Below are 26,166 nucleotides of genomic sequence, written 5' to 3'. Positions count from 1 at the left end.
CTCCATAATGTTTAAAATAGTAAAATGGGGAAAATACAAAGAAAAACACTTAATAACTATCACTAAATATATATTATGTCATATCTATCACTGTTTTCAAAAGTTCCTTGTACTGAAATAGGACACTCACAGAGCAGAGTGCTCATTTTCTCACAAGTAGAAGAATCACACCCAAAATGTGGTCTCTGAACTGCCTATAGTTACCTCTTTACCATTAGGGAAAGTGATAAGCTAACCTAATGATCAATCAAGGAAGTGAAATCATTACCAAAACCCAGAATATCTTTAATTGGTAGCAAGAGTCCCCCTCCTCCCCAGCTTGGTGTGGGGAGGCACTTTATAAGTTTATTCTGAAGAAACAAATTTTTAAAGTGTTCAAAAGTGTTTTTACAACTGATGTCATAGTTTTTACAAAATGAAAAACAGTAAATGATGTGAAAAGATCGTTGACAGGGTATTGGTTAAAGAAATGACAGTGGAGCCAAGAATGAACTCTGATTCAGACACTGAAGGTGATGATGTGCGTGGAGTGACTGACAACTTCACTCCAAAGCAGAGGGACTTGGTAGACCACACATGGTCTTCCTTGCCTAAATCACAATCAGGGTGCCGGTTCCTCTGAGATAGTCACAAAAATTTTGAGATTGATTCCTATGGAAATATTAAAGGCCTCTCCTTGGATGAGGCCATCGTATGTCACCACCTGACTGCTCTAGACAAATGGATTTGAATTAAAAATACTACTTTCCCGAGCTCTTCCCGAGACGTTTTATTGTGGGAGATCTGTTGCTAGGACCTCGGGGATGGGACCCAGTCCATGTTTGAGAGGGACATCGGGTGTGGAAGCAAATTCCTCTGCTGTGAGATGCCACTCGAGAACTCTGCCAAAGGAAGAACAATCAACTTCAAGAATGTCTGGTTTCTACCAACTGCTGGAAAAAAAATTCCTGCACCTTTCAAGGATGCCAGTTAACACCTGTCCTTGATTACTCTGCTGTGAGGGAGAACACAGCTGAGAAAGCTGGAGCCTGTTCTGAGCTGTTCATGGGGCAGGTGGACTGGAGGGCTGATGGGCACAGAGGGAGGGGGGTCCACGACCCTCAGCCACCTGCCAGATTGAAGACCAGAGGCAACTTGATGTAAAATTAGGCACGATGGTCCCTCCCAGCACCCCTTCTCTTCTAGACCTATTCACTCACGAATGGTCTGTCAAGGCTGAAGGATCGGTTGCCTGAGGTGGGCTGAGAGCTTAACCTCCGGTTTCTACACCATTCTCAACCCTGTAGTTTCTCAAGATCTATTGTGTGAGCTATTGCTGTGACCTCTTCATCCCTCTGCTAGAAAAAGTGCACCTAGCACGTCAGGATCATGCAATTCTTATTTCTGGCCTTGTTACTTTGGGAACTTTGAATTTCTTTTCTTTTGTTTTTAACAATTTACCTAAAATTTCCCATAACACTAAACAAAATGACACTAAATAAATGATATTTTTTTAAAGGGGATATTATAAATAATATTGATAAAATCGTATTTGAAATTTCCACCAAAGATTACTCTACCTGATTCAGATTATTTCTCTCAGTCTTCACTTTCACTTCTACTGCTTGGAAAGTGAGTTCTAGGTACTGTTTCACTTCAACTTCTTTACTATATCGGTCTTCTTTTCTTCTTAAATGCTCCCTCATTTTTTCATGCAACATCTTGGTATTTCTTCTGTTCTCTTCTTCTTGCTTAAGGTGAATCTGCAAAATTTAAAACTCTTCTTAGAAAATCATGAGGTTATTCACTGTTGCAATAACTTTCGTTCCCTCTTCACAATGTTTAAAATAGTAAATTTGGGGGGAATACAATATAATGGTCACTGTTTTAAGACAGAGGGTTAAGAATAAAACTGCATAAATTTTGTTTTCATCTTCTCTTGAGAAAAATGGCTACTTCATAAATCTGTGGGTGGGAGTGTAAAGTAATATAAACTTTCCTAAGAATAGTTTAGAAATATAGATCACAGACCATTTTTAAGTTCTCATACTTTGACCAAATTATAGGATATTATTAAAGAAAATGCATTTAAAATAATTAGAAAGGTAGAAATGAATTTATAGAAAAGGTGTTCCTTGCAGTATTAAATAGAATACAGAAAAGTGAAAAACAACTGAAAGTCAATTTGGTAAATATTTAATGGGGTTTCCATTATGGTGGACCTCTGTATACTCATGAAAATGATGATTTGGAAAAATGTACATTAAGTTATTAGAAGCATTCACTGTTAAGAACCTGCTATATTATTTCCAAGAATTTCACACTCCACAATACTAGTAACACTTTCTCCTCTGTAAAATCCTAGAGGATAAGTTAGTCCTTATAACATGTCTATGTCTCTGCAGTATTAAAGGAAACAATAGTTCAAATATTTCTTTAAAAGCGAGGTGTACAGTACCTCAAGCTGCTGAGCTCTCGTTCCCACTCCACTTTCTGATGCTCTAACTGTGATTTCACTTCTTTGGTTTCTGACAGCTCTTTTTGTAGCCCATGAACCTTACTTTTCTTTCTGTAAAATTCTCCTCTAAGTAGTTCACAGTGGCTTTGAAAATCTACTAATCTTTCCTGCAAAAGAATTGTATCCTGAATTTTCAACAAGCTAACAGAATCTGCATGATGAAGAAAACAAAGATAGAAACAAACAAAAAAAATTATATGAGTAATTTTTGAGCATAAAGGACTGTGCCTTTCATGTTCACTCATCCACGCACTGAACAAGTATTAAGGGTCTATAATGTGAAAGACATTATTCTAAAGCTCTGCAAATAAAACAGATGCCCCTGGGTCTTGTTTAGCTTGAAGTCTAGTAGAATACAAAGACAAATAAAATAATTATGAACTTAGATAGATGCTCTAAGAAAAGAGAGTTCTATGATCACATAACAGAACTTGGCATAGACTGGGTCCAAGAAAGATTTCCCTGGGGAAGAGATGTCACACTGAGAAATGGATGAGCAGGAAGTAGTAAGTAGAGTAGGAAGAACAACCCTGTGGACAGTCTCCAGCTGCCATTATGTTTTTAACCAAGACAGAGTGAACAGCTACTGATTTACCTTCCTGAGTGGACCGAGCAAAAACAATGCCGACAAAATACATTAAACAATGATTTTCATGACAAAGGACTTCAGGGAATGAAAGACAATGATCCTGGAAACACATGAGGTTAGCCTAAGGAATGCCCCAGCTCACTGCCTTGAGAGAATTCTCAGGCCCCAACACAGGGAGAAGGAATGGAAGCTGAGTTAGCCAGACTCCCTGACAGGAGGTGATGAAGCTGACAGTCTGGTGAAACCAAAGTGGGCAGAGATCACACATCAGAACTGCGGAGAGGAGAGAGTGGAACAGAGAGAAAAAGGACCCTGGAGATCTGAGGAGGAGCCCTCAGGTATTCAGCAGAGGAACGAACAGAGCCCATCTGGGAGAAACCACCTGAGACCAGGGAGAAACCATCTGAAAAGACTATAGGAACCTGTGACTGGTGCTCACTCAGTCCCAGGAATTCTATCTATTCTCATGAGCCAGGCTGGAAAATTCCTAGGTACCAGCAGAATGAACAGGGTAGTCAGCAAGGTCTTGCCTCCAAGGCAGGAAATAATCAGCCCTAGCCCCAGAGCCCCTCTGGATGCACCTAATGAATCATGAGAAGCAAGAGCACAGAAGGATCTCTGGAAAACTCTCAATATTTGGAAACTAAATCATATGGATCTAAATAACCCTTGGATCAAAAAGGTAATGAAAAGAGAAAGTACAAAGTATTTTGAACTGAAGGAAAATGAAAAGGTTAAGACCAGCAGACATTTTAGGGAACTGACAAGCTGATTCTAGAATTCATGTAGAAAGAAGGGTGAAAACTAAAACCAGATGGAACCACACAATTGTGACCTTTAACCACACAGCAAAGAGAGGCAACAGTTGGGCTTGAAGCAAGAGGGTAGCATGATGAGACCTGAATGTTTAAAAATAGGCAATAATTACAGTTGCTGTGCAGACCGAGGTTCTGCCAGGTGGAGTGGCAGGGAAAGAAGTCCTGAGATTATTTCAGTTACTCTAGGAGGAAAATGATGCTGACCTGACCATGGGTGAAGGCACAGGAAAGAAGAAGAGTCAACAGAAGGTACAGTGAGTGAGAGTATCATAGGCCTGTGGCTCAGAGTATACACTCACTTTCATGTCCTTTTAATGCAAAACAAACTTCTGAGATGCACAGCACTGTAGCATATCCCTGGCTCTAGAGCAGTACTGACAAGGTGTGCATATATCACTACTCTATACACAGACAGGCTTTCCATTAACATTTACACTGTGGTCCTACCTTTATACCCCATGTTGAGAGGTTCTACTTGGAACATGGAATTCAGAGTAAAGCACGTCACCATCCTCAGAAATAGTCTCGGATGACTGAGTTAAGTCATCCAGTTTGTTCACGTAATTAATTTGTTCTTTGACCTACACGTAAACAATACTGTTTCACAATGTCCTTAAAATATGTATAAATACACCAAGTGTACAGAGGTGATAAATCTCTGTATCAAAACAAAAACAGACATTTCTTAAAAGAAGAGATTTTTATCAAAAGGATAACTTTATCAACAGTGTTTCTAAATGATGTGTTCAAAGTAAACTTCTCTACAACAAAGGAAGATTTTCTATTTTACCATTATTCCTTTGACAAAGTATTTTCGACAAGGATAATATTTTTGAAAGTTCTTTTTTTTTTTTTTTTTTTTTACTATACCTTCTTCTTTTCATATGGTGTTTTTTCTTGCAGGCCTAAAAGAACAAATGATTCTTTTCAGGCTAATATTAAATATTCAAAAATACAAACAATACCTAAACTTTTTTTTTTATATAAACTCTTTGCATTGGCAAGTAATTGTCTATAAAGGATGCAGAAATAAATAAGAGCAGCATTAAAGGACACAGAAAATATATCAGTAATATTAATAAAGTATTAAAGTTAGATCCAAGGAAAAGAAAAACATAAAGTTATTTGCAGTATACCAGTGTTTTTGCACCTGTTCTTTTTCATAAGAACTAACTTTTATGGCAATACGACCTATCTGGGAGGTATTCCTTCAGTCCTTCTAAGAAAGAAATCCATTTGAATAACCAAGATATTAGCTTTTTGAGGACGTCCTATGCATCAGCCATGCATTATTAGAAGCACCTGACATGTCCTAAAGGCATTTTCATCCCCACAGTCATTCTGGGAGATAGGTATAGGAAGAAATGGAGCACACAAAGGCTGAGGAACTTGCCCAGGCCCATTCAGCATGTCACCAACAGACCCAGAATTCAAACCCAGGAAGTCTGGCTTCAACACTGCTCTTCATTGAAAAGTCTTTTTAAGTAATATGACAGCAAATGAATCTATAGTATTATTTCAGGTCTAGCTATGGCTATAAATAATGATTTCTGAATCTTAAAACATATTTCTCAAAAATTAAAAAGACTTCAGAGGTAGGCAAGCCTGCAAATCTACTGTCAATAAAGTTTTGTTTTCTGTAAAGAAATTCATCAATAGGCATTCATTCACCCATTCTGCTGTTTCTTCATGCATCTGACATACATGTATTGAGCACACAATATGTGTTAATGACACCATCATCATGGGTTTTGTCATTTAGATCTTTATCATGCAAAAGAATAATTTGAAAGACTGCTAATAATGGTTTTCTATTGAATATAAACAAAATCTTCCCTTTTCCTGGAATCTATAAACAACTATGAAGTTAATATGATGTGATGTTTCAGAGCACCTTACAAAATCATAGCTACTCATCATGTTACTATCAACTAGAATCATCAAGGAATGACTATATCCTATTCAGTATAGCCTAAGTGTTTGTAAATTCACAATTATGTAATTTTTGAAAATCTATATATGATAGAATTAATTTAAGCAATCATCTGCATATTCCATTACATAGAAATATTACACTTCAGAACCAATGAACAAGCCCTTACCATAAAACTATACATGAATAGAAGTAGTATGTACAATTAGTTCACTGTAATAGTTTAAAGATAATGTCATACAATCAATAAGCTTTCTAGTATTGGAAATGCAAACAAGACTAAACTAAATAAATATGCCATCTGCTGGCTCATTTCCAATAGCATGCTGCTGCTACTGCTAAGTCACTTCAGTCGTGTCCGACTCTGTGTTACCCCATAGACAGCAGCCCACCAGGTTCCCCTGTCCCTGGGATTCTCCAGGCAAGAACACTGGAGTGGGTTGCCATTTCATTCTCCAATGCATGAAAGTGAAAAGTGAAAGTGAAGTCGCTCAGTCGTGTCCGACTTTAAGGACCCCATGGACTGCAGCCCACCAGGCTCCTCCCTCCATGGGATTTGCCAGGCAAGAGTACTGGAGTGGGTTGCCATTGCCTTCTCCCTCCAATAGCATACATACTCTAAAAGCTCCCTTCTTAACATAAAACAAGTAACACCTGTGAACTCCACATTCCTCTTCAGTTACCATCCAGTTCTTCATTGCCTGTCCCAATAACATTCCCTACTGAATGTTTACATGTATTCATTACAGTCCAGCTTCCAAGGGGACTATTTACTGAAATGACTTCTGGCCAAAGGCACTGGTCCTCACCTTAACCTTTCAGCAGTGTTTGTCCACTAGAGTTGAGCAATCTCTTGTCTTGGCCTGAGCACTGTATAATGCTGCTCTATTTCCAGAAGAAGTATTCAGTGCTAATATTTCTTCCCCTACAAACAAGGAATCTGGAGAATGTACCTGTCATCACCCTGATCCACTTCCCTTAAAATGCTGTCATCATTCACATGCAGCAGACCACCAGTCAGTGAATCGGTCTTTTCAAATATTGGTGCAATCACACGTTCTTCCAGTGTCCATTTGTCATCGTTCTTTTTCTTTACTTCCTTCCTATGCACACCAGGATCGCTACTTTAAAAAGTCCACAAAAAAAGCCAATGTTTTCCAATAATTCAACTGATAAAGAATAAAAAACAACCAATTCTTATAAAATTCCAACTCTTACCCATCTTAAGTCATTTATTAATTCACAAGACAGTTATAGAGTACCAACCATATGCAAGAAAACAAATTCTTCCTTCAAACACAGATATGATTATGATACAATATGATATATAAAACTTGACATATGAAAGTGATAAGTGAAATAAGGAAGGATTTGCAGAAGAAGTGAAGAGAGGAGGTCATGAGAAACAGAAAAGGGAGAAAATCATTCTACTTGGAGATTCTAATGTGAGCACAACCATCAAGCACAGGGCATCTGGCTTGTTTCTGAGGAACCTGGAAGGAAGAGCACAAAATACATGGAAGACAGTAGAGAGATGCATCTGGAAAGACATTGAGAAAAACCTCAAGGGCCACACTGAAAACCTGGAGTCCACTGGCTAAGCACCTTGACTCTTAAACATGGAAGTCATAAGTAGATTTACACTATATTTTTTGTTTTGCTTCTAAATATAATAATGGTGAATTTAAGGACTTCCCTGGTGGTCCAGTGCTTAGGAGTTCACCTACCAATAAAGGAGGAAAGTGTTCCATTCCTGGTCAGGGAAGATTCTGCATGCCATGGTGCAACTAAACCGTGCTCCACAGCTACTGAAACCAGCACCCTAGAGCCCACGCTCAGCATCCAGAGAAGCCACCACACTGAGAAGACCAAGCACTGCTGTGGCAAAGATCCAGCACAGCCAAAAATAAATGAAAAAGAGAATTCACAGAAAAAAAAAGCCACTCTTAACTTAGGTAGTATTTTAAAAGACATGAGGCACATATACCACGAAAGAAGAAACCAAGGAAATATTTGGCCAGGGGAGGAAAGCTCACTTTTAAACCATCCATATGATGCGGCGACAGCAGCATCACAGCTGAAAGACTGATGCCTCATCGGTTCTCCCGCCACCATCAGCAATTTGGCCTCCCTCCATGGACATACTCAAAGTGCTAGGAGAGAAAAACCTGCCAGCCAAGAGTACTCTTTCCAGAAAAGTTGTCTTTCAGAAATGAAAGAGAAATAAAAACTGTCCCAAACAAAGCAAACCTGATGGAGTTCATCACCACTAGTCCCGCCTCATGAGAAATGCTGAAAGAAGTCTTCAAACTGAAACGAAAGGATGTTCATTAGTGATAAAACAAATTTAAATATACAACACGCTGATTAAGGCAAATATGCAGTCAAATCCAGAATACTCTAATATGTAACATGGCGGTATGTTAAAAAAGGAACTCTAGTAATAAGGCTAAAGGACAAGAGTATTAAAAATAACTATATCTCTAGTAAAATATAAAATGTGTACATCACAAACATTAGCTCAAGTTAGAAATTATTTTATAGGAACATAACAAGGGCTGTGCTGTTAAATATTGATATAGGGTTACCTATCAGAACCCTTATTCTGCATAGCAGGAAACTCCTGGTTGCTGTTTCCTCCACTCTTTCTCTGCTGAAACAATCCACTCTCATCAGCAGCATCGCATATGTTCTCTGATACTTCCACTTCACTACTTTTGTGCTTCTTTTCTTCTTCAACCTTTAATGGAAGTTTGACACTAAGAATAATTGCTATGTATTGATTATAAAGATCTTTGTTTTCAATTTTATTATTTGACTCAGTGCTCACCCTGAATTTAAGTGATAAAAATATTTTTGTGTTTATTTTAATTTTATCACTTACAAGTCACTGAAATTTTTGTAAAATCTGCTCCTTTCTGTTTGAAGAAAAGAAACAAAATTCCCAAAATTTCAAAAATGGCTTTCTTAATAAGATGCAATTATTCATATTCAGTCTTCCCAGTCATCTGACTGGCAGAGACAGAGAGATAAAAAGACAAAGACACAAAATCTGTCCTCTTTGGTCTTTACTACCTGGATTTTCCATTAAACAGCCAGATATAGAGGATGTGACACCTTCGGACCTCAGAAAGGAAACATTCTTCTCTCTGCACTAAAGCTATTCTTTCCCCTCTGCCTTTTACAATTCTTTTTTCACTTGGATCCAGGAGGTAGCAAAAAAGTGACAGTGTTCACTAAATTAAATGAACCAGAGTTTACCAAAACACAAGGAGCAGAATGAAACTGAGGAGTTGTTAGTTAGTGTGGAATTCTGGAATATAAGTAATGCTTCCCAATTCCACATTCAATAACCATCAAACCTTACAGCTAGAGGGTATAGAAATAATTACCTAGTATTGCCCCACTATTTACCAAAAACAGCAATAAAATTAAAAAAATGTTCAAGGTTTTGTTTAAGGCCCCTAAACTGGCACTCCCTAGCATTTTATGGCATCAAAAGAGATGATACAATTCTGGAACGTTGAATGTTATATATTATCAAATGAATTCATCAGATTAATCAGATAAGTTAAAAGCGTGACTTTGGCACAGTAACTCAATGCCTTAGTTGGGGGTAGGGCTCATCTCCTTTTTTTTTTTTTTTTTTAAACAGGAGAATACATAAAGTTTTTTTTTTTTTTTTTTTTTTTTTTTTTTTTTATCTGTTGTTCAAATTCAAAGTCAAAACACAAAACAGCAAACAAACAAGTTTAAAAACCTATTACTGAAGAAAGAAAAATCTCACAGCATCTCAGAACTCAGTCTTCTCCTTTGTAGATAAACACTTAATTTTCTTTTTCTTTTTTGCTCAGGGTTTATACTACCTATGGGCTTCCCTGGTGGCTCAAATATTAAAGAATCCACCTTCAATGGGGAGACCTGGGTTCGATCCCTGGGTTAGGAAGATCCTCTGGAGAAGGGAACAACTAGCCACTCTGGTATTCTTTCTGGCCTGGGGAATTCCATGGGCAGAGGAGCCTGGCAGGCTACAGTCCAAGGGTTCACAAAGAGTTGGACATGACTGAGCAACTTTCACACACACACACACACACACACACACACACAATCTATGTAACAAAATCACACATGTCAAAACTTTCCACATTTTAGTAAACAACATAATGGAAAAGTCTGTCTCAAAAGAAACATCTGAGAGTGCTGATTAAAGCATATTGGGAGCACACATATTTGTTATTAAAAAGATCCTGAAGTGGCCATGCTGGAAATCTAAGTGCCCAGTGATTGCAGAAAGCAAAGAAGATCACACATATTCAGCCACAATGAAGAGATTAGAGGGAACACATGTGCATGTCCCATCTCTCAGTCAGTGCTTTATTCCCATCCTACAGAAATATAACATATTTAACCCAATAGAGTTAAAGGGGGAAAAAAGACACAAAACCCTAGCTGATTATTCTTCTTAAGCAATTTCCTTGGTGCTTATTCTGGCTCAGAAGACCACATGGTACATAGCTAAATGAGTTTCCCAGTCCATATAAAGATGGATGGAGAAGAATTAGATATGAGAATTTATTGAAGGACAAAAGCCATGAAAATAGTTTCCTGAATTCCTGTTATTGAAATAATAATCGATTTCTACACAATTACCTCTTTGGATGACCCTGCTTTATTCATAAATGGAAAATCAAAATGGACCACATCATCAAGAAAGAGACAAACCAAAGCAAGAGAAAATGAGAAACTCTTTGGAAATTAGATTTTCTTTTTTTCCAGAGCCAGCAGCTCTACTTGAAACATGTCTATTTCATTCTTAAACCTCTGCATATCTTCTCTAATTCTTCATTTACATACAGTTCAGATATGCTGTGACTATTAGGTGAAGTATTCCCATTTTCTAATTTGGGTTCCATGCTTTTATTGCTACTAGCACTGCAATTATCTGCATGCAGTGGTTTCTGGAACCAGTCCTGTATTGCTTTATTTTTCAGAACAGTATTTTAACAACAGTAAGGGGAACATGAATTTTTATTTGAATTCTATGTTTCATCTTACCAGAGTAGACAAGCCACAGACTAGAATGACACGCCTGTCCCGTGTCAAATTTCCAATTAGTGGTATCTTGCCTCATATTTTGTGACATTTGCATATCAATCTCTTGGTCTTTTACTTCAAATATAAATACTGGCTCCCCTACTTTTTATTTTCTGTATTATTATAAAAATTCTCCTCAATTTTCATAAACACATGTTCAATGTCTAGTTGACAATTTTCAAAGTCTATTTATTTTCAGGGAAATAAAGTTTTGAAGATGACAGACAAGTCTATCCAAGGGACCCAGAGTTTACAGACCACGGAAAAACATTTTTGAGACTAGGTTCTTTTTGTTCAGGAAATGCTTGGAATACTAGAGAGACAGATACTCCAAATTCATCTTTTTCCTCACAATCAAGTATATTATTTGTGAGATTAGGAGATATTTCCTTTTGGATTGCTCCTTCTTTAGGGCTATCACATAGTGGATCTTCCTGAGGAGAAATGGTAATTGGTATTCCTCACAAAATTTAACTGATCTTCCACTTTAACTCATTTGTGATGGGTGTTAACTTATCTTTCCATTCTAATTTGCCTTGTTTGATACACATTTTCTCATACAGTACTACACCAGATAATGAAATTTAAAGTTTTACATAACTGTGCACGATTACTCTCATATTCATCAAATTTTTCTTGTTCTTTCTCTGTTATCATTTCAAAGTCTAGTTCTCTCGACAGATCTTCATGTTTAGTTAAAATTACTTAGAATGTTTAGATAAAAGACATAATCCTCATTTAAAACAGAGATCTAAAACATTGCATGAAATCACAGATTAAATCAATCTTAATCTTCAGCTGAATATTTACTTCTTTAAGAACTACTTCCAATGACCTGAAAACTTCAACAAACCATTTGGGAAATACCAGACGTCACCAGTTTCAGTTCAGTTCAGTTCAGTCGCTCAGTCGTGTCCGACTCTTTGTGACCCCATGAATCACAGCACGCCAGGCCTCCCTGTCCAACACCAACTCCAGGAGTTCACTCAGACTCATATCCATCGAGTCAGTGATGCCATCCAGCCATCTAATCCTCTGTTGTCCCCTTCTCCTCCTGCCCCCAATCCCTCCCCGCATCAGAGTCTTTTCCAATGAGCCAACTCTTCACATGAGGTGGCCAAAGTACTGGAGTTTCAGCTTTAGCATCATTCCTTCCAAAGAAATCCTAGGGCTGATCTCCTTCAGAAAGGACAGGTTGGATCTCCTTGAAGTTCAAGGGACTCACAAGAGTCTTCTCCCACACCACAGTTCAAAAGCATCAATTCTTCGGCACTGAGATTTCTTCACAGTCCTACTCTCACATCCATACATGACCACTGGAAAAACCATAGCCTTGACTAGATGGACCTTTGTTGGCAAAGTAATGTCTCTTATTTTCTTACAAGCACACAAACAGCTCAAAGATTCAGTCACAGATTGATCAAACAGCAGTGAACAAAACAATCAGAAACCAAACAAAATACAGGACAGACATATAAAGTCATCATACATTCTCTTCTCTACTTCATAACAGGACATTTTTAACAACATGCCAAGCATCAGGGAGACGGCAATGGCAACCCACTCCAGTACTCTTGCCTGGAAAATCCCATGGGTGGAGGAGCCTGATAGGCTGCAGCCCATGGGGGTGCAAAGAGTTGGACACGACTGAGTGACTTCACTTTCACTTTTCACTTTCATGCATTGGAGAAGGAAATGGCAACCCACTCCAGTGTTTTTGCCTGGAGAATCCCAGGGATGGGGGAGCCTGGTGGGCTGTGATCTATGGGGTCACACAGAGTCAGACACGACTGAAGCAACTTAGCAGCAGCAGCCAAGCATCAACTGCAACATTATTCATGGTTTACAAAATTCCTCTTACTTTTTAGCTTTTGTCAGTTCCTTCATCTGAAATTCTTCCCTCTACTCTTCTGACAAACTACTTTTCATCTTTTAAAGCTCAACCTGCTTGTGAAGTTGTCTTTGATTACTGCCATCTTTCACCTGATAAAGAGGTAGCCTTTCCTTGTAGCTCCCTTAGTACTTTAAAGATTTTTCTGGTGTATCTTTCTAGATTTTCCTAGTGACAGATATAGATCTGAACTGTAAATCATTTCTTTACATGTCTATCCTCTTGGCTCCTAGACTGCAGAGGACATGCTCTTAAAAGTCACCTGTATATAGCTTTTTTTTTTTTAATTGAAGGATAACTGCTTTACAGAATTTTGTTGTTTTCTGTCAAACCTCAACATGAATCAGCCATAGGTACACATATATAGCCCCTTTGAACCTCCGTCTCATCTTCCCTCCCCTCATTCCATCCCACCCCTCTTTCTCATCCCATCCCACCTCCTCTAGGTTGATACAGAGCCCCCATGTCTCTTATTCAATAATTATTTATCGGGTTTCTGCTCAGTACTAGATACTGGAGTTTCATGAAAAATGTAGAAAAGTGTGTCAGGGATGGCTTTTGTAGAGAGAATGCCTGAGTGCAGACTTACACTGTTCAAGGGAACAGAGGGCAGGAGAGGGAGAGCATTTCAGGTTGTAGCAAGATGGGGAGAGAAGCACACACACCACAGGGTAGATATTTGTCCAAAGTGAAGGGATGGACTGATGAAGATCATGGCATCCAGTCCCATCACTTCGTGGCAAACAGATGGGGAAACAATGAGAACAGAAACAGACTTTATTTTCTTGGGCTCCAAAATCAATGCAGATGGTGACTGCAGTCATGAAATTAAAGGACATCTGCTCCTTGGAAGAAAAGATGTGACAAACAGCATATTAAAAAGCAGAGACATTACTTTGCTGACAAAGGTCCGTCTAGTCAAAGCAAAGGCTTTTCCAGTAGTCATGTATGGATATGCAAGTTGGACCAAAAAGAAGATTGAGCACTGAAGAACTGATGCTTTCAACTGTGGTGTTCGGAAAGACTCATGACAGTCCCTTGGACTGCAAGGAGATCCAACCAGTCAATCCTGAACAAAATCAGTTCTGAACATTCATTGGAAAGACTGACGCTGGTGCTGAAGCTCCAGTACTTTGGCCACCAGATTTGAACAGTTGACTCATTAGAAAAGACCCTGATCCTGGGAAAGGTTGAAGTCGGGAGTAAAAGGGAATGACCGAGGATGAGATGGTTGGATGGCATCACCGACTCCATGAACCTGAGTTGAGCAAGCACCAGGAGATGGTGAAAGACAGGGAAGACTGGTGTGCTGCGCTCCATGGGGCCATGTAGAATCAGACACGACTGAGCGACTGAACAACAACAGGGACAAGTGACGAGGGCACCAGCAGCAGTTCAGAATTCTAGAGCAAAGGACTGAAAGGGCTAGAGATAGAGGATCAGGCAGAAGTCAGATTATGAGAGCATCAATGGTGCTTTAAGAGGTCTAGACATTAATGTGACTCAGAGTGCCTCATGGTAACGTGTGCTTTTGAGATTGGTGACTCTAAACACCACGGGAGGGAGGAATCTGAAGGGCATATGAATAACTGGAGGAAGGCAAATCTGAGGGCACTAATACTGGGAATAACAAGGTGATGCAGGCCTGAACTGAGGGAGTGTTTACAGAAATATTTAGGATATAAAACTTTCAGGGTACAGTATAGAATAAATCTTTAAGAATCCAATGAATGTACAAATCCAGGGACCCTTAAGGATAAAATAACTGCTCATTATTTTATAAAGTGTATTGACTGAGAAGAAAATGATCAACATGAACTGACTGAAGTGGCTTCTATCTATTTTGTAGTTTTCCTATCTCACATCGTCCAGTGTTGAAGGGACTCATGTAGGCATTTCTTTGAACTTGTTTTTCCTGGACCTACCAAGCTCATGGAGAGACAAGAGCAAATGACTCAGTTGTATAGATTACAAGAAAAACAAAAAACAAACAAACAAAAAAAGACAAACAGGTTGAGTTTAGGGCCTGTAGTCACTATACTAGGAGATAACTGATAATATTCTGTAAATGCAAGGAGAAGATAGAAAAGAAAAAAGTACAGGAGTGAAAAAAGAAAAAGTGGATGATTTCTTACCATAGTCCTGACCGTATGACTGATTAAGGGCACCAAATTTATTAGTATTTATGGACAACACATTCTTAGACGTGGTTACTCAATAGACTGGGCATCCTAGTAGAATCAGAATTGACTTTCTATATACTGCTTTTAAGTGATACACCACTCCTTTATACCAACTTCCCTTGTGAACTCTTAATTCATTACAAATACTAAAACAAGTTGATATACTATGTGGACACAGCTGAGAAGGAGGTACTATATAGCAAATTTCCCATGACTCCCATTCCCACTGGGAAAGCCAATTCTAAAAACATGAAGTCACAGAAAACACAAGAAGTATTTTAGTATTTGGTATCAGGGTTGCTTTTGCAGTTATAGTGAATATAATCATGATTAATACTTATGAATTGACAGCCATATAAAAACATTGCTACAAAGTCCCATTTTGAGAAGGCAGTCTCTAGATGGCTACCTAGTCTCCCAACTAGTCCCAGAGTTCTAAACATAATCCTGCTACCCACTCTTAGGTGTATGCTAAACACCAGCCTGAACGAATTACGTTTTCCCAACTCTCTTTGTTATTTATTGTATTACTATGGTCAGAGGGGCTTCCTTGGTGGCTCAGAGATTAAAGCGTCCGCCTAATGCCGGAGACCTGGGTTTGATCCCTGGGTCGGGAAGATTCCCTGGAGAAGGAAATGGCAACCCACTCCAGTATTCTTGCCTGGAGAATCCCATGGATGGAGGAGCCTGATGGACTATAGTCCATGGGGTCGCAAAGAGTCAGACACGACTAAGAGATTTCACAACTTCACAAATGGTCAGAGGGAGAATACAAACACCTTGCTAAGAGCTACTGATTGGCTGTAGGTTGTATAAAAGGAGTTAGCACAAGGTAGACTTTGCCACAGAATTTAATTTGGAACCATCAGAAGGATGGTAAGGCCATGCCCAGGTGGCCCACAGCTGAGTGCTCTGGGCTTCTGCATTACCTTCTTTGCTTCCTCTGTTTCCTGGCAGCTCCGATTTGCATAGAGGACGGAGCAAGTAACTCCCTACCAGGAACACCAATATAGTCTCTATCTTCATTTTATCTATTACAGTCTTCTGTCCAAATTCTGTGGATGCTGACTGATTTTTGTCATTGAATGGGCCACCAATGCACACTGACCATCAACTCTCAAATGCCTGGCTCGTTGACAAGTCTCATTACTGAGGGTCAAAGCAGCAGAAGCCCAATTTGAAAAATGTGAAAACAAGGTCTCCATTTATTAGAATGTGAGAATACAACTCTGACTAACTTGTACAAAGTCTTTCTTCAGAGAATCAGTTCCATACCCACCTGTCCCCTGAAACTCACTAGTCCTTCACAGCTTACAGTATCTCACACATCACCATGATTCAAGAAGAGACGTAAACTAGTGTGTCTCATTTCTTCTACTTTTTAATTGCCTAGTAGTACTGATTTATTACCTTATTAAGAAATTCAGACTTAAATTGAAGAAAGTAGGGAAAACCACTAGACCATTCAGGTATGACATAAATCAAATCCCTTATGATTATACAGTGGAAGAGATAAATAGATTTAAGGGCCTAGATCTGATAGATAGAGTGCCTGATGAACTATGGAATGAGGTTCGTGACATTGTACAGGAGACAGGGATCAAGACCATACCCATGGAAAAGAAATGCAAAAAAGCAAAATAGCTGTCTGGGGAGGCCTTACCAATAGCTGTGAAAAGAAGAGAAGTTAAAAGCAAAGGAGAAAAGGAAAGATATAAACATCTGAATGCACAGTTTCAAGAATAGCAAGAAGAGATAATAAAGTCTTCCTCAGTGATCAATGCAAAGAAATAGAGGAAAACAACAGAATGGGAAAGACTAGAGATCTCTTCAAGAAAATTAGAGATATCAAGGGAACATTTCATGCAAAGATGGGCTCGATAAAGGGCAGAAATGGCATGGACCTAAAACAAGCAGAAGAAATTAAGAAGAGATGGCAAAAATACACAGAAGAACTGTACAAAAAAGATCTTCATGTCCCAGATAATCACGATGGTGTGATGACTGACCTAGAGCCAGACATCCTGGAATGTGAAGTCAAGTGGGCCTTAGAAAGGATCACTACGAACAAAGCTAGTGGAGGTGATGGAATTCCAGTTGAGCTATTTCAAATCCTGAAAGATAATGCTGTGAAACTGATGCACTCAATATGCCAGCAAATATGGAAAACTCAGCAGTGGCCACAGGACTGGAAAAGGGCAGTTTTCATTCTGATCCCAAAGAAAGGCAATGCCAAAGAATGCTCAAACTACCAAACAATTGCACTAATCTCACATGCTAGTGAAGTAATGCTCAAAATTCTCCAAGACAGGCTTCAGCAATATGTGAACCGTGAACTTCCTGATGTTCAAGCTGATTTTAGAAAAGCCAGAGGAACCAGAGATCAAATTTCCAACATCCACTGGATCATCAAAAGCAAGGGAGTTCCATAAAAACATCTATTTCTGCTTTATTGACCATGCCAAAACCTTTGACTGTGTGCATCACAATAAACTGAGGGAAATTCTGAAAGAGATGGGAATACCAGATCACCTGACCTACCTCTTGAGAAATATGTATGCAGGTCAGGAAGCAACAGTTAGAACTGGACATGGAACAACAGACTGGTTCCAAATAGGAAAAGGAGTATGTCAAGGCTGTATATTGTCACCCCGCTTATTTAACTTCTATGCAGGGTACATCATGAGAAACGCTGGACTGGATGAAACACAAGCTGGAATCAAGATTGCCAGGAGAAATATCAATAACCTCAGATATGCAGATGACACCACCCTTATGGCAAAAAGTGAAGAGGAGCTAAAAAGCCTCTTGATGAAAGTGAAAGTGGAGAGTGAAAAAGTTGGCTTAAAGCTCAACATTCAGAAAATGAAGATCATAGCATCCGGTCCCATCACTTCATGGGAAATAGATGGGGAATCAGTGGAAACAGTATCAGACTTTATTTTTGGGGGCTCGAAAATCACTGCAGATGGTGACTGCAGTCATGAAATTAAAAGATGCTTACTCCTTGGAAGGAAAGTTTTGTCCAACCTAGATAGCATATTCAAAAGCAGAGCCATTACTTTACCAACAAAGGTCCGTCTAGTGAAGGCTATGGTTTTTCCAGTGGTCATGTATGGATGTGAGAGTTGGACTGTGAAGAAGGCTGAGCACCAAAGAATTGATGCTGTTGAACTGCGTTGTTGGAGAAGACTCTTGAAAGTCCCTTTGACTTTCTGGACTTTCTGGACTGGAGATCCAACCAGTCCATTCTGAAGGAGATCAGCCCTGGGATTTCTTTGGAAGGAATGATGCTAAAGTTGAAACTCCAGTACTTTGGCCACCTCATGCGAAGAGTTGACTCATTGGGAAAGACTCTGATGCTGGGAGGGTTTGGGGTCAGGAGAAGGGGATGACAGAGGATGAGATGGTTGGATGGCATCACTGACTCGATGGACGTGAGTCTGATTGAACTCCGGGAGTTGGTGATGGACAGGGAGGCCTGGAATGCTGCGATTCATGGGATCACAAAGAGTCGGACACGACTGAGCGACTGAACTGACTGCCTGATTACTGATTTTGATTCACTTAACTTCTATTACATATTCTGTATTCCATAAGAACTTTACCAATAATTATTTTTTCAACATCAGTTCAATTTAGTTACTCAGTCGTGTCTGACTCTTTGCGACCTCGTGAACTGAAGCACACCAGGCTTCCCCATATATCACCAATTCCTGGAGTCTACGCAAACTCATATCCATTGTGTCAGTGATGCCATCCAACCATCTCATCCTCTGTTGTCCCCTTCTCCTTCTGCCCTCAATCTTTCCCAATATCAGGGTCTTTTCAAATGAGTCAGCTCTTCACATCAGGTGGCCAAACTATTGGAGTTTCAGCTTCAACATCAGTCCTTCCAATGAACACCCAGGACTGATTTCCTTTAGGATGGACTGGATGGATCTTGTTGCAGTCCAAGGGACTCTCAAGAGTCTTCTCCAACACTACAGTTCAAAAGCATCAATTTTTCTGCATTCAGCTTTCTTTATAGTCCACCTCTCTCATCCATACATGACTATTTTTCAACATACAAATATATTATTTAAAAAATGTGTATCTACCTTATTTTACACTTAATTATGCCTTGTAATACTGTGTGCTCTAGAGACCATGGTTTTAAAAACACTTTTAATGAATGCTACTACTTTAATTAATATTACAAACCTAGACAACATTAAAAAGCAAAGACATCACTTTGCTGACAAAGGTCCATACAGCAAAGCCATGGTTTCTTCAGCAGTCATGTACAGATGTGAGAGTTGGACTATACAGAAGGCTGAGTGCCAAAGAATTGATGCTTTCAAAGAGTGATGCTAGAGAAGACATCTGAGAGTCCCTTGGACAGCAAAGAGATCAAACCAGTCAATCATAAGAGAAATCAATGCTGAATATTCACTGGAAGGACTGATGCTGAAACTAAAGCTCCAATAATATGGGCACCTCATGTGAAGAGCTGAATCACTGGAAAAGACCCTGATGCTGGGAAAGATTGAGGGCAGGAGGAGAAGGAGACGTCAGAGGATGAGATGGTGGGATAGCATCACTGATGCAATGCATATAAACTTGGGCAAACTCTGGGAGATTGTGAGGCACAGGCAGGCCTAGCGTGCTGCAGCCCATTGGCTCACAAAGAGTTGGACCCGACTTAGCGACTGAACACCACCACCAATGACACCTTTAATTACAATGAGATGGTTTTTCCTCAGATTATCAATATCTTCAGAACTGATTTTTTTAAGCCCTGGATAGACATCATAAACTTATATGAGACAGATAGTCTTATGGGTGGCCAATTGTTTCCACATAAAAATAGGATAAGTCTAGGACCACACTGGATCCAAAGAGCACAGAGCACCATGAGGGAAGAATGAACGCAACACAGAAATATTTGCTTAAAAAAAAAAAAAAGGAACTCTCTGGTCTAAATTTCTTAAGAGAAATCAAAGAAACAAGCAAGAAATGTAAAAGTGAAACTTTAAACCCCGTGTCAACACAAGGGTCCCTTTATCATTTCACATCCAACCATGCCAATGATTTAAAATGGTGGTTCTGTAGTGTGCCCTGAGAATTCCTGAAGTCCAGAGACCCACTGGGCAAGGGGGTCCAAGAGACCAAAAGTCTTTTCACAACAACTCTAAACATTACTTCCATGTTCAATTATGTTCTGAGTGCACACGGACGTTCTCCAGAGACAGGATATGTGATATCAGAACTCTAATGACTAATGGAATTAGCCATTATGATTGTGTGTGCCTGTATTTTTACCTTTTTTAGTTTTATTTTCCAGGAGTCTCTGGCTGAGGCAAGGGTTGGAGGTGGCCTGCTGCACAGCCAGGGTCACTGAGTGCAGCAGTGCATGCATGGGACCTGTTGAAGGAGGTGCCATTATCTTCATTACCTACACCATAGTTTGGCCTCAGGTCAAAAAACAGGGAGGGAACACAGCCCCATCCATCAACAGAAAATTGGATTTAAGATTTACTGAGCATGGCCCCGCCCATCAGAGCAGGTTCTAGTTTCCCCCTCAGTCAGTCTTTCCCATCAGGGATTTTCCATAAGCCTCTTATCCTTAGCCATCAGAGAGCAAGCAGACTGAAAACTTCAATCACAGAAAACAAACCAAACTGATCACATGGACCACAGACTTATCTAACTCAATGAAATTATGAGCAAGCCATGCCATGAACTGCCATCCGAGACAGACGGGTTATGCTGTAATGTTCTGACAAAACATGGTTCACTGGAGAAGGGAATGGCAAACCACTTCAGTATTCTTGCCTTGAGAACCCCATGAACAGTATGAACAGGAAATAACATAGGACACTGAAAGATGAACTCCCCATCAGCAGGTCAATAGGTGTCCAATATGCTACTAGAGATCAGTGGAGAAATAAATCCAGAAAGAGTGAAGAGATGGATCCAAAGCAAAAGCAACACCTAGCTGTGGATGTGACTGGTAATGGGAGTCAAGTCCAAGGCTGTAAAGAGCAATACTGCATAGGAACCTGGAATGTTAGGTCCATGAATCAAGGCAAATTGGAAGCGGTCAAGCAGGAAATGGCAAGAGTGAACATCGACATTTTAGGAATCAGTGAACTAAAATGGACTGGTTTGTGGTTTACGCCATAAGTCGTGTCCAATGCTTCTGACCCCATGGGCTATTTGTAGCTCGCCAGACTCCTGTGGTGATAGGATTTTCCAAGCAAGAATGCTGGGGTGGGTTGCCATTTCCTTCCTCAGGAGATCTTCCTGACCCAGGCATCAAACTTGGGTCTTATGCATGGCAGGTAGATTCTTTACCAACTGAGCTACCAGGGAAGCCCCCAAATGGACTGGTGCTGGGGTCCAGCCTCAGTTGGTTCCAGGGATTCCCTCAGGATGACGGCATTGGCGATTAAGGGATAGCAAAGGCTGAGAGATTTATTAGACTCTCAATAATAACTGGTTTACATGGGAAATCAACAAAGTTCACGACACCAAACTTGCTCTGACCACGGAGGCCACAGGCGCCCTCTTGAACAGCAGAAGGTGCCCTACCTTAGGCACCTTCTCAAGTGGGTCTTAGAAGCCCAGGCAAATAAGTGGTCACAGAGGACCCCTGCGCTCCAAATTATTTTGGCATGAAGGAAGAACAGAAGAGAAAAGGAGGAAAAGGAAACAAGAAAACACGACACGGGGAGACCAAGTTCGGTGAGCAAGACCCGTAGCTTTATTTTCAACAGGGGCTTTTATACCGTAAGTTGCACATAGAGGATAATAGGGGGTGTGAAATCATGAAAAGTCAGCAGTCTTTGATCCTTATCGAAACCAGGGTTTCTTTTCTGCAAACTTATCGTATACAAATGGTTTAGGTGATTTACATCATCTTCTGGCCAGAAGGCCTGTTAACATTTTATGACTCTGACAAAGGTTTGTCAACCATAAGACTTATTTTCTCTAAGAGTAATTATTTTAAAGTTTGGCGCCATCCTCCAAAGGTGTTAGATAAAGTTGCATTCCTATAGGGCAAAGGTGCAGTGGGTGTACAACAAAGGAAAGAATTTATTACTTTAAGGGTCTAAAGTTGTTAACACCAAGGCTACTACTTATTTTTCCTACATACCAACTATATTAATTAATACACTTCCAAGGATACAATAAAGGGGATGTGGAAACTTGGCAGCAAGCATTGGCTCAACAATGAAATCTTCTACTAGTTCTATCCTAACAATTTCTAACTCTCCGAGAGGCTCTATACTATTTGAATATCTTAAGCTTCCCATGCCTTTCGCAGCTAGGAGACTGTAAACAATCGTATACATAGCTGTAGGAGTCCGGGTAAACCTGTCAGGCAAGTTAGAGAGCCATCTGAGGGGTCTGTCAACCAAAACACTCCTGTCACGCCCAGGAACTTTATTAACTGGAGCTGTAAGTTAACTCTTTTTCAGAGACAGAGACGGTGGTGGGGGACAGCCCCCCGTAAAGTCAGAGGTGTAGGTGAGAGCACAAAGCAGTAAAGTAGGCAGACTCTGGTTTTGGGGGTAGATGCTCGAGAATTTCTAGGAGGACTCCTGAGGCTTGATCCTGCCTTTGCGTATGTTGAGCCTCCTTCCTCATGCCCTTTGCCATGGGCAGAGTTCCTCACGCTGGCTCCTGGCATCTCCCCCTTTCTTATTTCTTAAAACAGTCAGATGCAGCTCAGTCGCGAGCCTCGGAATGTTCTGCTGAAGAATCCTGACAATACAAGGAAGAATGATTATAAGAAGCAGAATTAAAGCAGCCACAGCAGCATAGCTAAAAACAGTAGACAGAATATTCTTTCCTCAAGTCAAGTTAGAGAAAGTGTGGAAGAAGTCATTTCCTGTTCCAGTGGCAGTAAAATCTAATCGGGATTGTTCCATGGTTGCTGTTTGATTGTGAAGTTTCCCTAAATCTAAACCAATGTCAGAGCTGTTCCAGACACCTGAAATATGGTTTTAAATTTTTTCCCAGTCATAATCTGTCTCATTTACTTTCAAGGGTGTTACACATATCCACTAGTAGTTGGCATGACAGGACAATGCCATTTTCACTTTTTTTATTTTATTTTATTTTTAAACTTTACAATATTGTATTAGTTTTGCCAAATATCGAAATGAATCCACCACAGGTATACCCACGTTCCCCATCGTGAACCCTCCTCCCACCTCCCTCCCCTACCCTCCCTCTGGGTCGTCCCAGTGCACCAGCCCCAAGCATCCAGTACCCTGCATCGAACCTGGACTGGCAACTCGTTTCATACATGATATTATACATGTATGGCAATTCAGTCCCAATATGTATTATTGCTTCCTCTAGGGTGTCTACCCTCATTTCTAATTTCCTATGTATAGCTTCCTGTGTTGCCACTGTTAAAGAAACATTTTGGATATAGTATCAACATATTGAGCAGTATGTACTTGTTGAGTCAATGATATTGCTGCCACAATAACAGAAGTAATTGCAGTTATTAAAGATGCTATTCCCAAGATAGTAAACCCACAAATTGTCGTGTTCACATCAAATCCTGTAGTTGTTGTAATACAGCCAAACCGTAATTATCATACCAGTAATTAGGCACAGTTACAGGTATCATGAGATAGGGTGGGTGTTTTAACACCACAAGAGAACAAACATTATATTGGGGGGTCAAACAAGATGAAAGCATACATCGTTCACAAGTTACTATATTAAGTTCACCTGAATAATTCTTGTATACATTTAGTCTCTTGGAGTCATTAGTAAAGAGAAAAAGCATAAAGTGAGGGTAGACAAGCTAAAACAGAATAAGTAGAATTGCTATCTGGATGGAATAAGGAAATGGGAGCAGTGACAGCAAGGGCCCTCCAAATTTCTGGCTGCCACAAGGTTCTGTTCTTAGTTGTATAAGACAATGTAGGGGAACAAATTGATTATTATGCCATCTAGTGATGTTTAATGGCCAAGGAACCAAGTCTTTCTTCCAATTATAATATCTATTGAGAAAGTCACCAAGGAACAATGGGCTTGTACCTGGGTCTGGGTTACTCCAGTCTTGAATCATGTAATTTCCTCCTCCTGGTATTCTATAATCAATTCTCGAATCATAAGTACAATATTTCCAAATCAGATACCCTGTACAATCATCTATGGTGTTCCATATGATATCTGAAGGCTCGGTATTATAACAACTTGGATATCCAGGAGGGGGTCTATGGAATACAGTTTTGTGGGGATCAAGGGCCCCGGGCATACAAGCCTGTAACATCCAAACCGCTAGACGCCCTCTAAGTTCAATACTTGAGGCTGGAGAATGGGTCAGAATTGCTTTTTTAGAGGCTCCAATACATCCCTCCTTAGGGGGAGTAATAAAGCTTTCTATATTGTTGGGGAAGTTGAAGCAAACAGGAGGATCGTCTGTTAATCACCTGAAGGTAAAATCGAAATTAATAGGATATTTATCTGTTGTATGGGAAGTATATGACCCTTCTAGTAACTGAGGCCGGTTTGTGCGGACCCAAAAGGGGTCACTGTTCCAAGTAACTACTTGAAAGGTTGGAGGATCTGGGAAGTAAGCCCAATACTTTTCGGGAGTGGGGGAGGAGGTGCTTACCTGGCAAGATAATAAGGCAAACATAGCAATAAACACCTTCTCAGGGGAGGCAGGAGAGCCCTGCGGGGAAGCTATCCCTTGTGCCTGGTGACAGAGCATCTTAATCTGTCCCCAGGTAGGTATGGAAGCTTGTTGAGTTTCCCCTTGTAGGACATCCCGGTCATTTCCTGCGGGGTAAAGAATTAGGGGGAACAATATCTCTTATACGGAGTTGTGACGTCTGTCTGGTGGGTGGTTCCTCTTCCTGTTCATCCGGAATCTCTGGTGTCATTCGTCTGGACACCAACTGGGCTTCCTGTGTTGGCGGAGGGAGTGGAGGTAGAGGAGGTCCCTTCCTTTTTGTGGTCGTGGCAGCGGAGGGACGAGATGCCTGGGGAGCTGTGACATGACGAATCAGTCTGTCCGGTATCCAAATCGGAGAATCTGCGTCCTGTGGAAAAATACAAGCATATCCTCGACCGCTGGTTAACAATGGGTTGGGACCTTTCCATAGTCCGGAGAGGAGGTCCTTCCATTTAACTAATGGTTTTGCATTCAATTGCTCCCAGCACCAATGGCGAAGCATTGCTGTAGTTCCGGCTGAATCAGCATTTAAAATATTTATTACGAAAAGAGCATGTTGCAAGATTTGATGGGGAGAGCTGTACTTAAACTCCCCTTCTTTTACTTTTTGAATTTGGATTTTTAATATTTGATGTGCTTGTTCCACAATGGCTTGTCCTGTGGATTATAAGGGATGCCTGTATTATGTTTAATTTGAAACTTTATACAAAATTCCTGAAAAGACTTAGAAGTGTAAGCAGGAGCATTGTCAGTTTTCAAAGTTTTTGGCAGGCCCAAATATGAAAAACAAGTAAAGAGATGTTGTATTACATCTTTAACTGCTTCCCCTGTACGAGCAGTTGCAATAATAACATGAGAAAAGGTATCCACAGTTACATGAACAAAAGCCAATTTTGCAAATGAAGAGATGTGAGTTACATCCATCTGCCAGAGTGCATTAGGTTTAAGACCACGAGGGTTAACTCCCATAGGTAAACTATTCAAAGCAGTGGGACAATGAGAACAAGAACAAACAATCTCCCGAGCAGATTCTTGAGGAATCTTAAATTGATATCTTAGCACAGTAGCATTTTGATGGTGGAGTGAATGAGAAGCTCGGGCTTCTTCAAAAGCAGAAGCCACTGTGACTTTAGTTAGTGAATCTTCCAGATCATTTAAGGCATTTAAAGGTCCAGGCAATCCAGAATGAGCCTGAATATGGCCAATAATTCGTTTCCAAATTTGCTGCTGCAGTTTAGTTAACAAGTGAAATATTGCAGTTTTGTTCTTGGGCAGAACCGCAGTCTCAATGTGTGGAAACAGCCTGACCACATACTGAGAGTCAGTTCAGTTCAGTTCAGTCACTCAGTCGTGTCTGACTCTTTGTGACCCCATGAATCGCAGCACGCCAGGCCTCCCTGTCCATCACCAACTTCCTCAGTTCACTCAAACTCACGTCCATCGAGTCAGTGATGCCATCCAGCCATCTCA

General features: G+C 40.2%; 1 protein-coding gene across 1 annotated transcript; it reads right to left on the bottom strand.

Moving 5' to 3' along the window:
- Positions 1–1,550: 1,550 nt before the first annotated feature.
- On the bottom strand, positions 1,551–25,124 carry LOC102265741 (ankyrin repeat domain-containing protein 26). Its single transcript, XM_070358718.1, is given in 6 exon segments — positions 1,551–1,741; positions 2,436–2,648; positions 4,352–4,395; positions 4,397–4,485; positions 24,634–24,800; positions 24,917–25,124. Coding segments are annotated over 6 exon segments (912 nt in total).
- Between the last annotated feature and the right edge of the window lie 1,042 nt (positions 25,125–26,166).

The sequence above is a fragment of the Bos mutus genome, chromosome 21 (genome assembly GCF_027580195.1).
Source record: "Bos mutus isolate GX-2022 chromosome 21, NWIPB_WYAK_1.1, whole genome shotgun sequence".
Classification (NCBI taxonomy): Eukaryota; Metazoa; Chordata; class Mammalia; order Artiodactyla; family Bovidae; genus Bos; species Bos mutus.
This window is presented reverse-complemented; position numbering and strand designations above follow the sequence as displayed.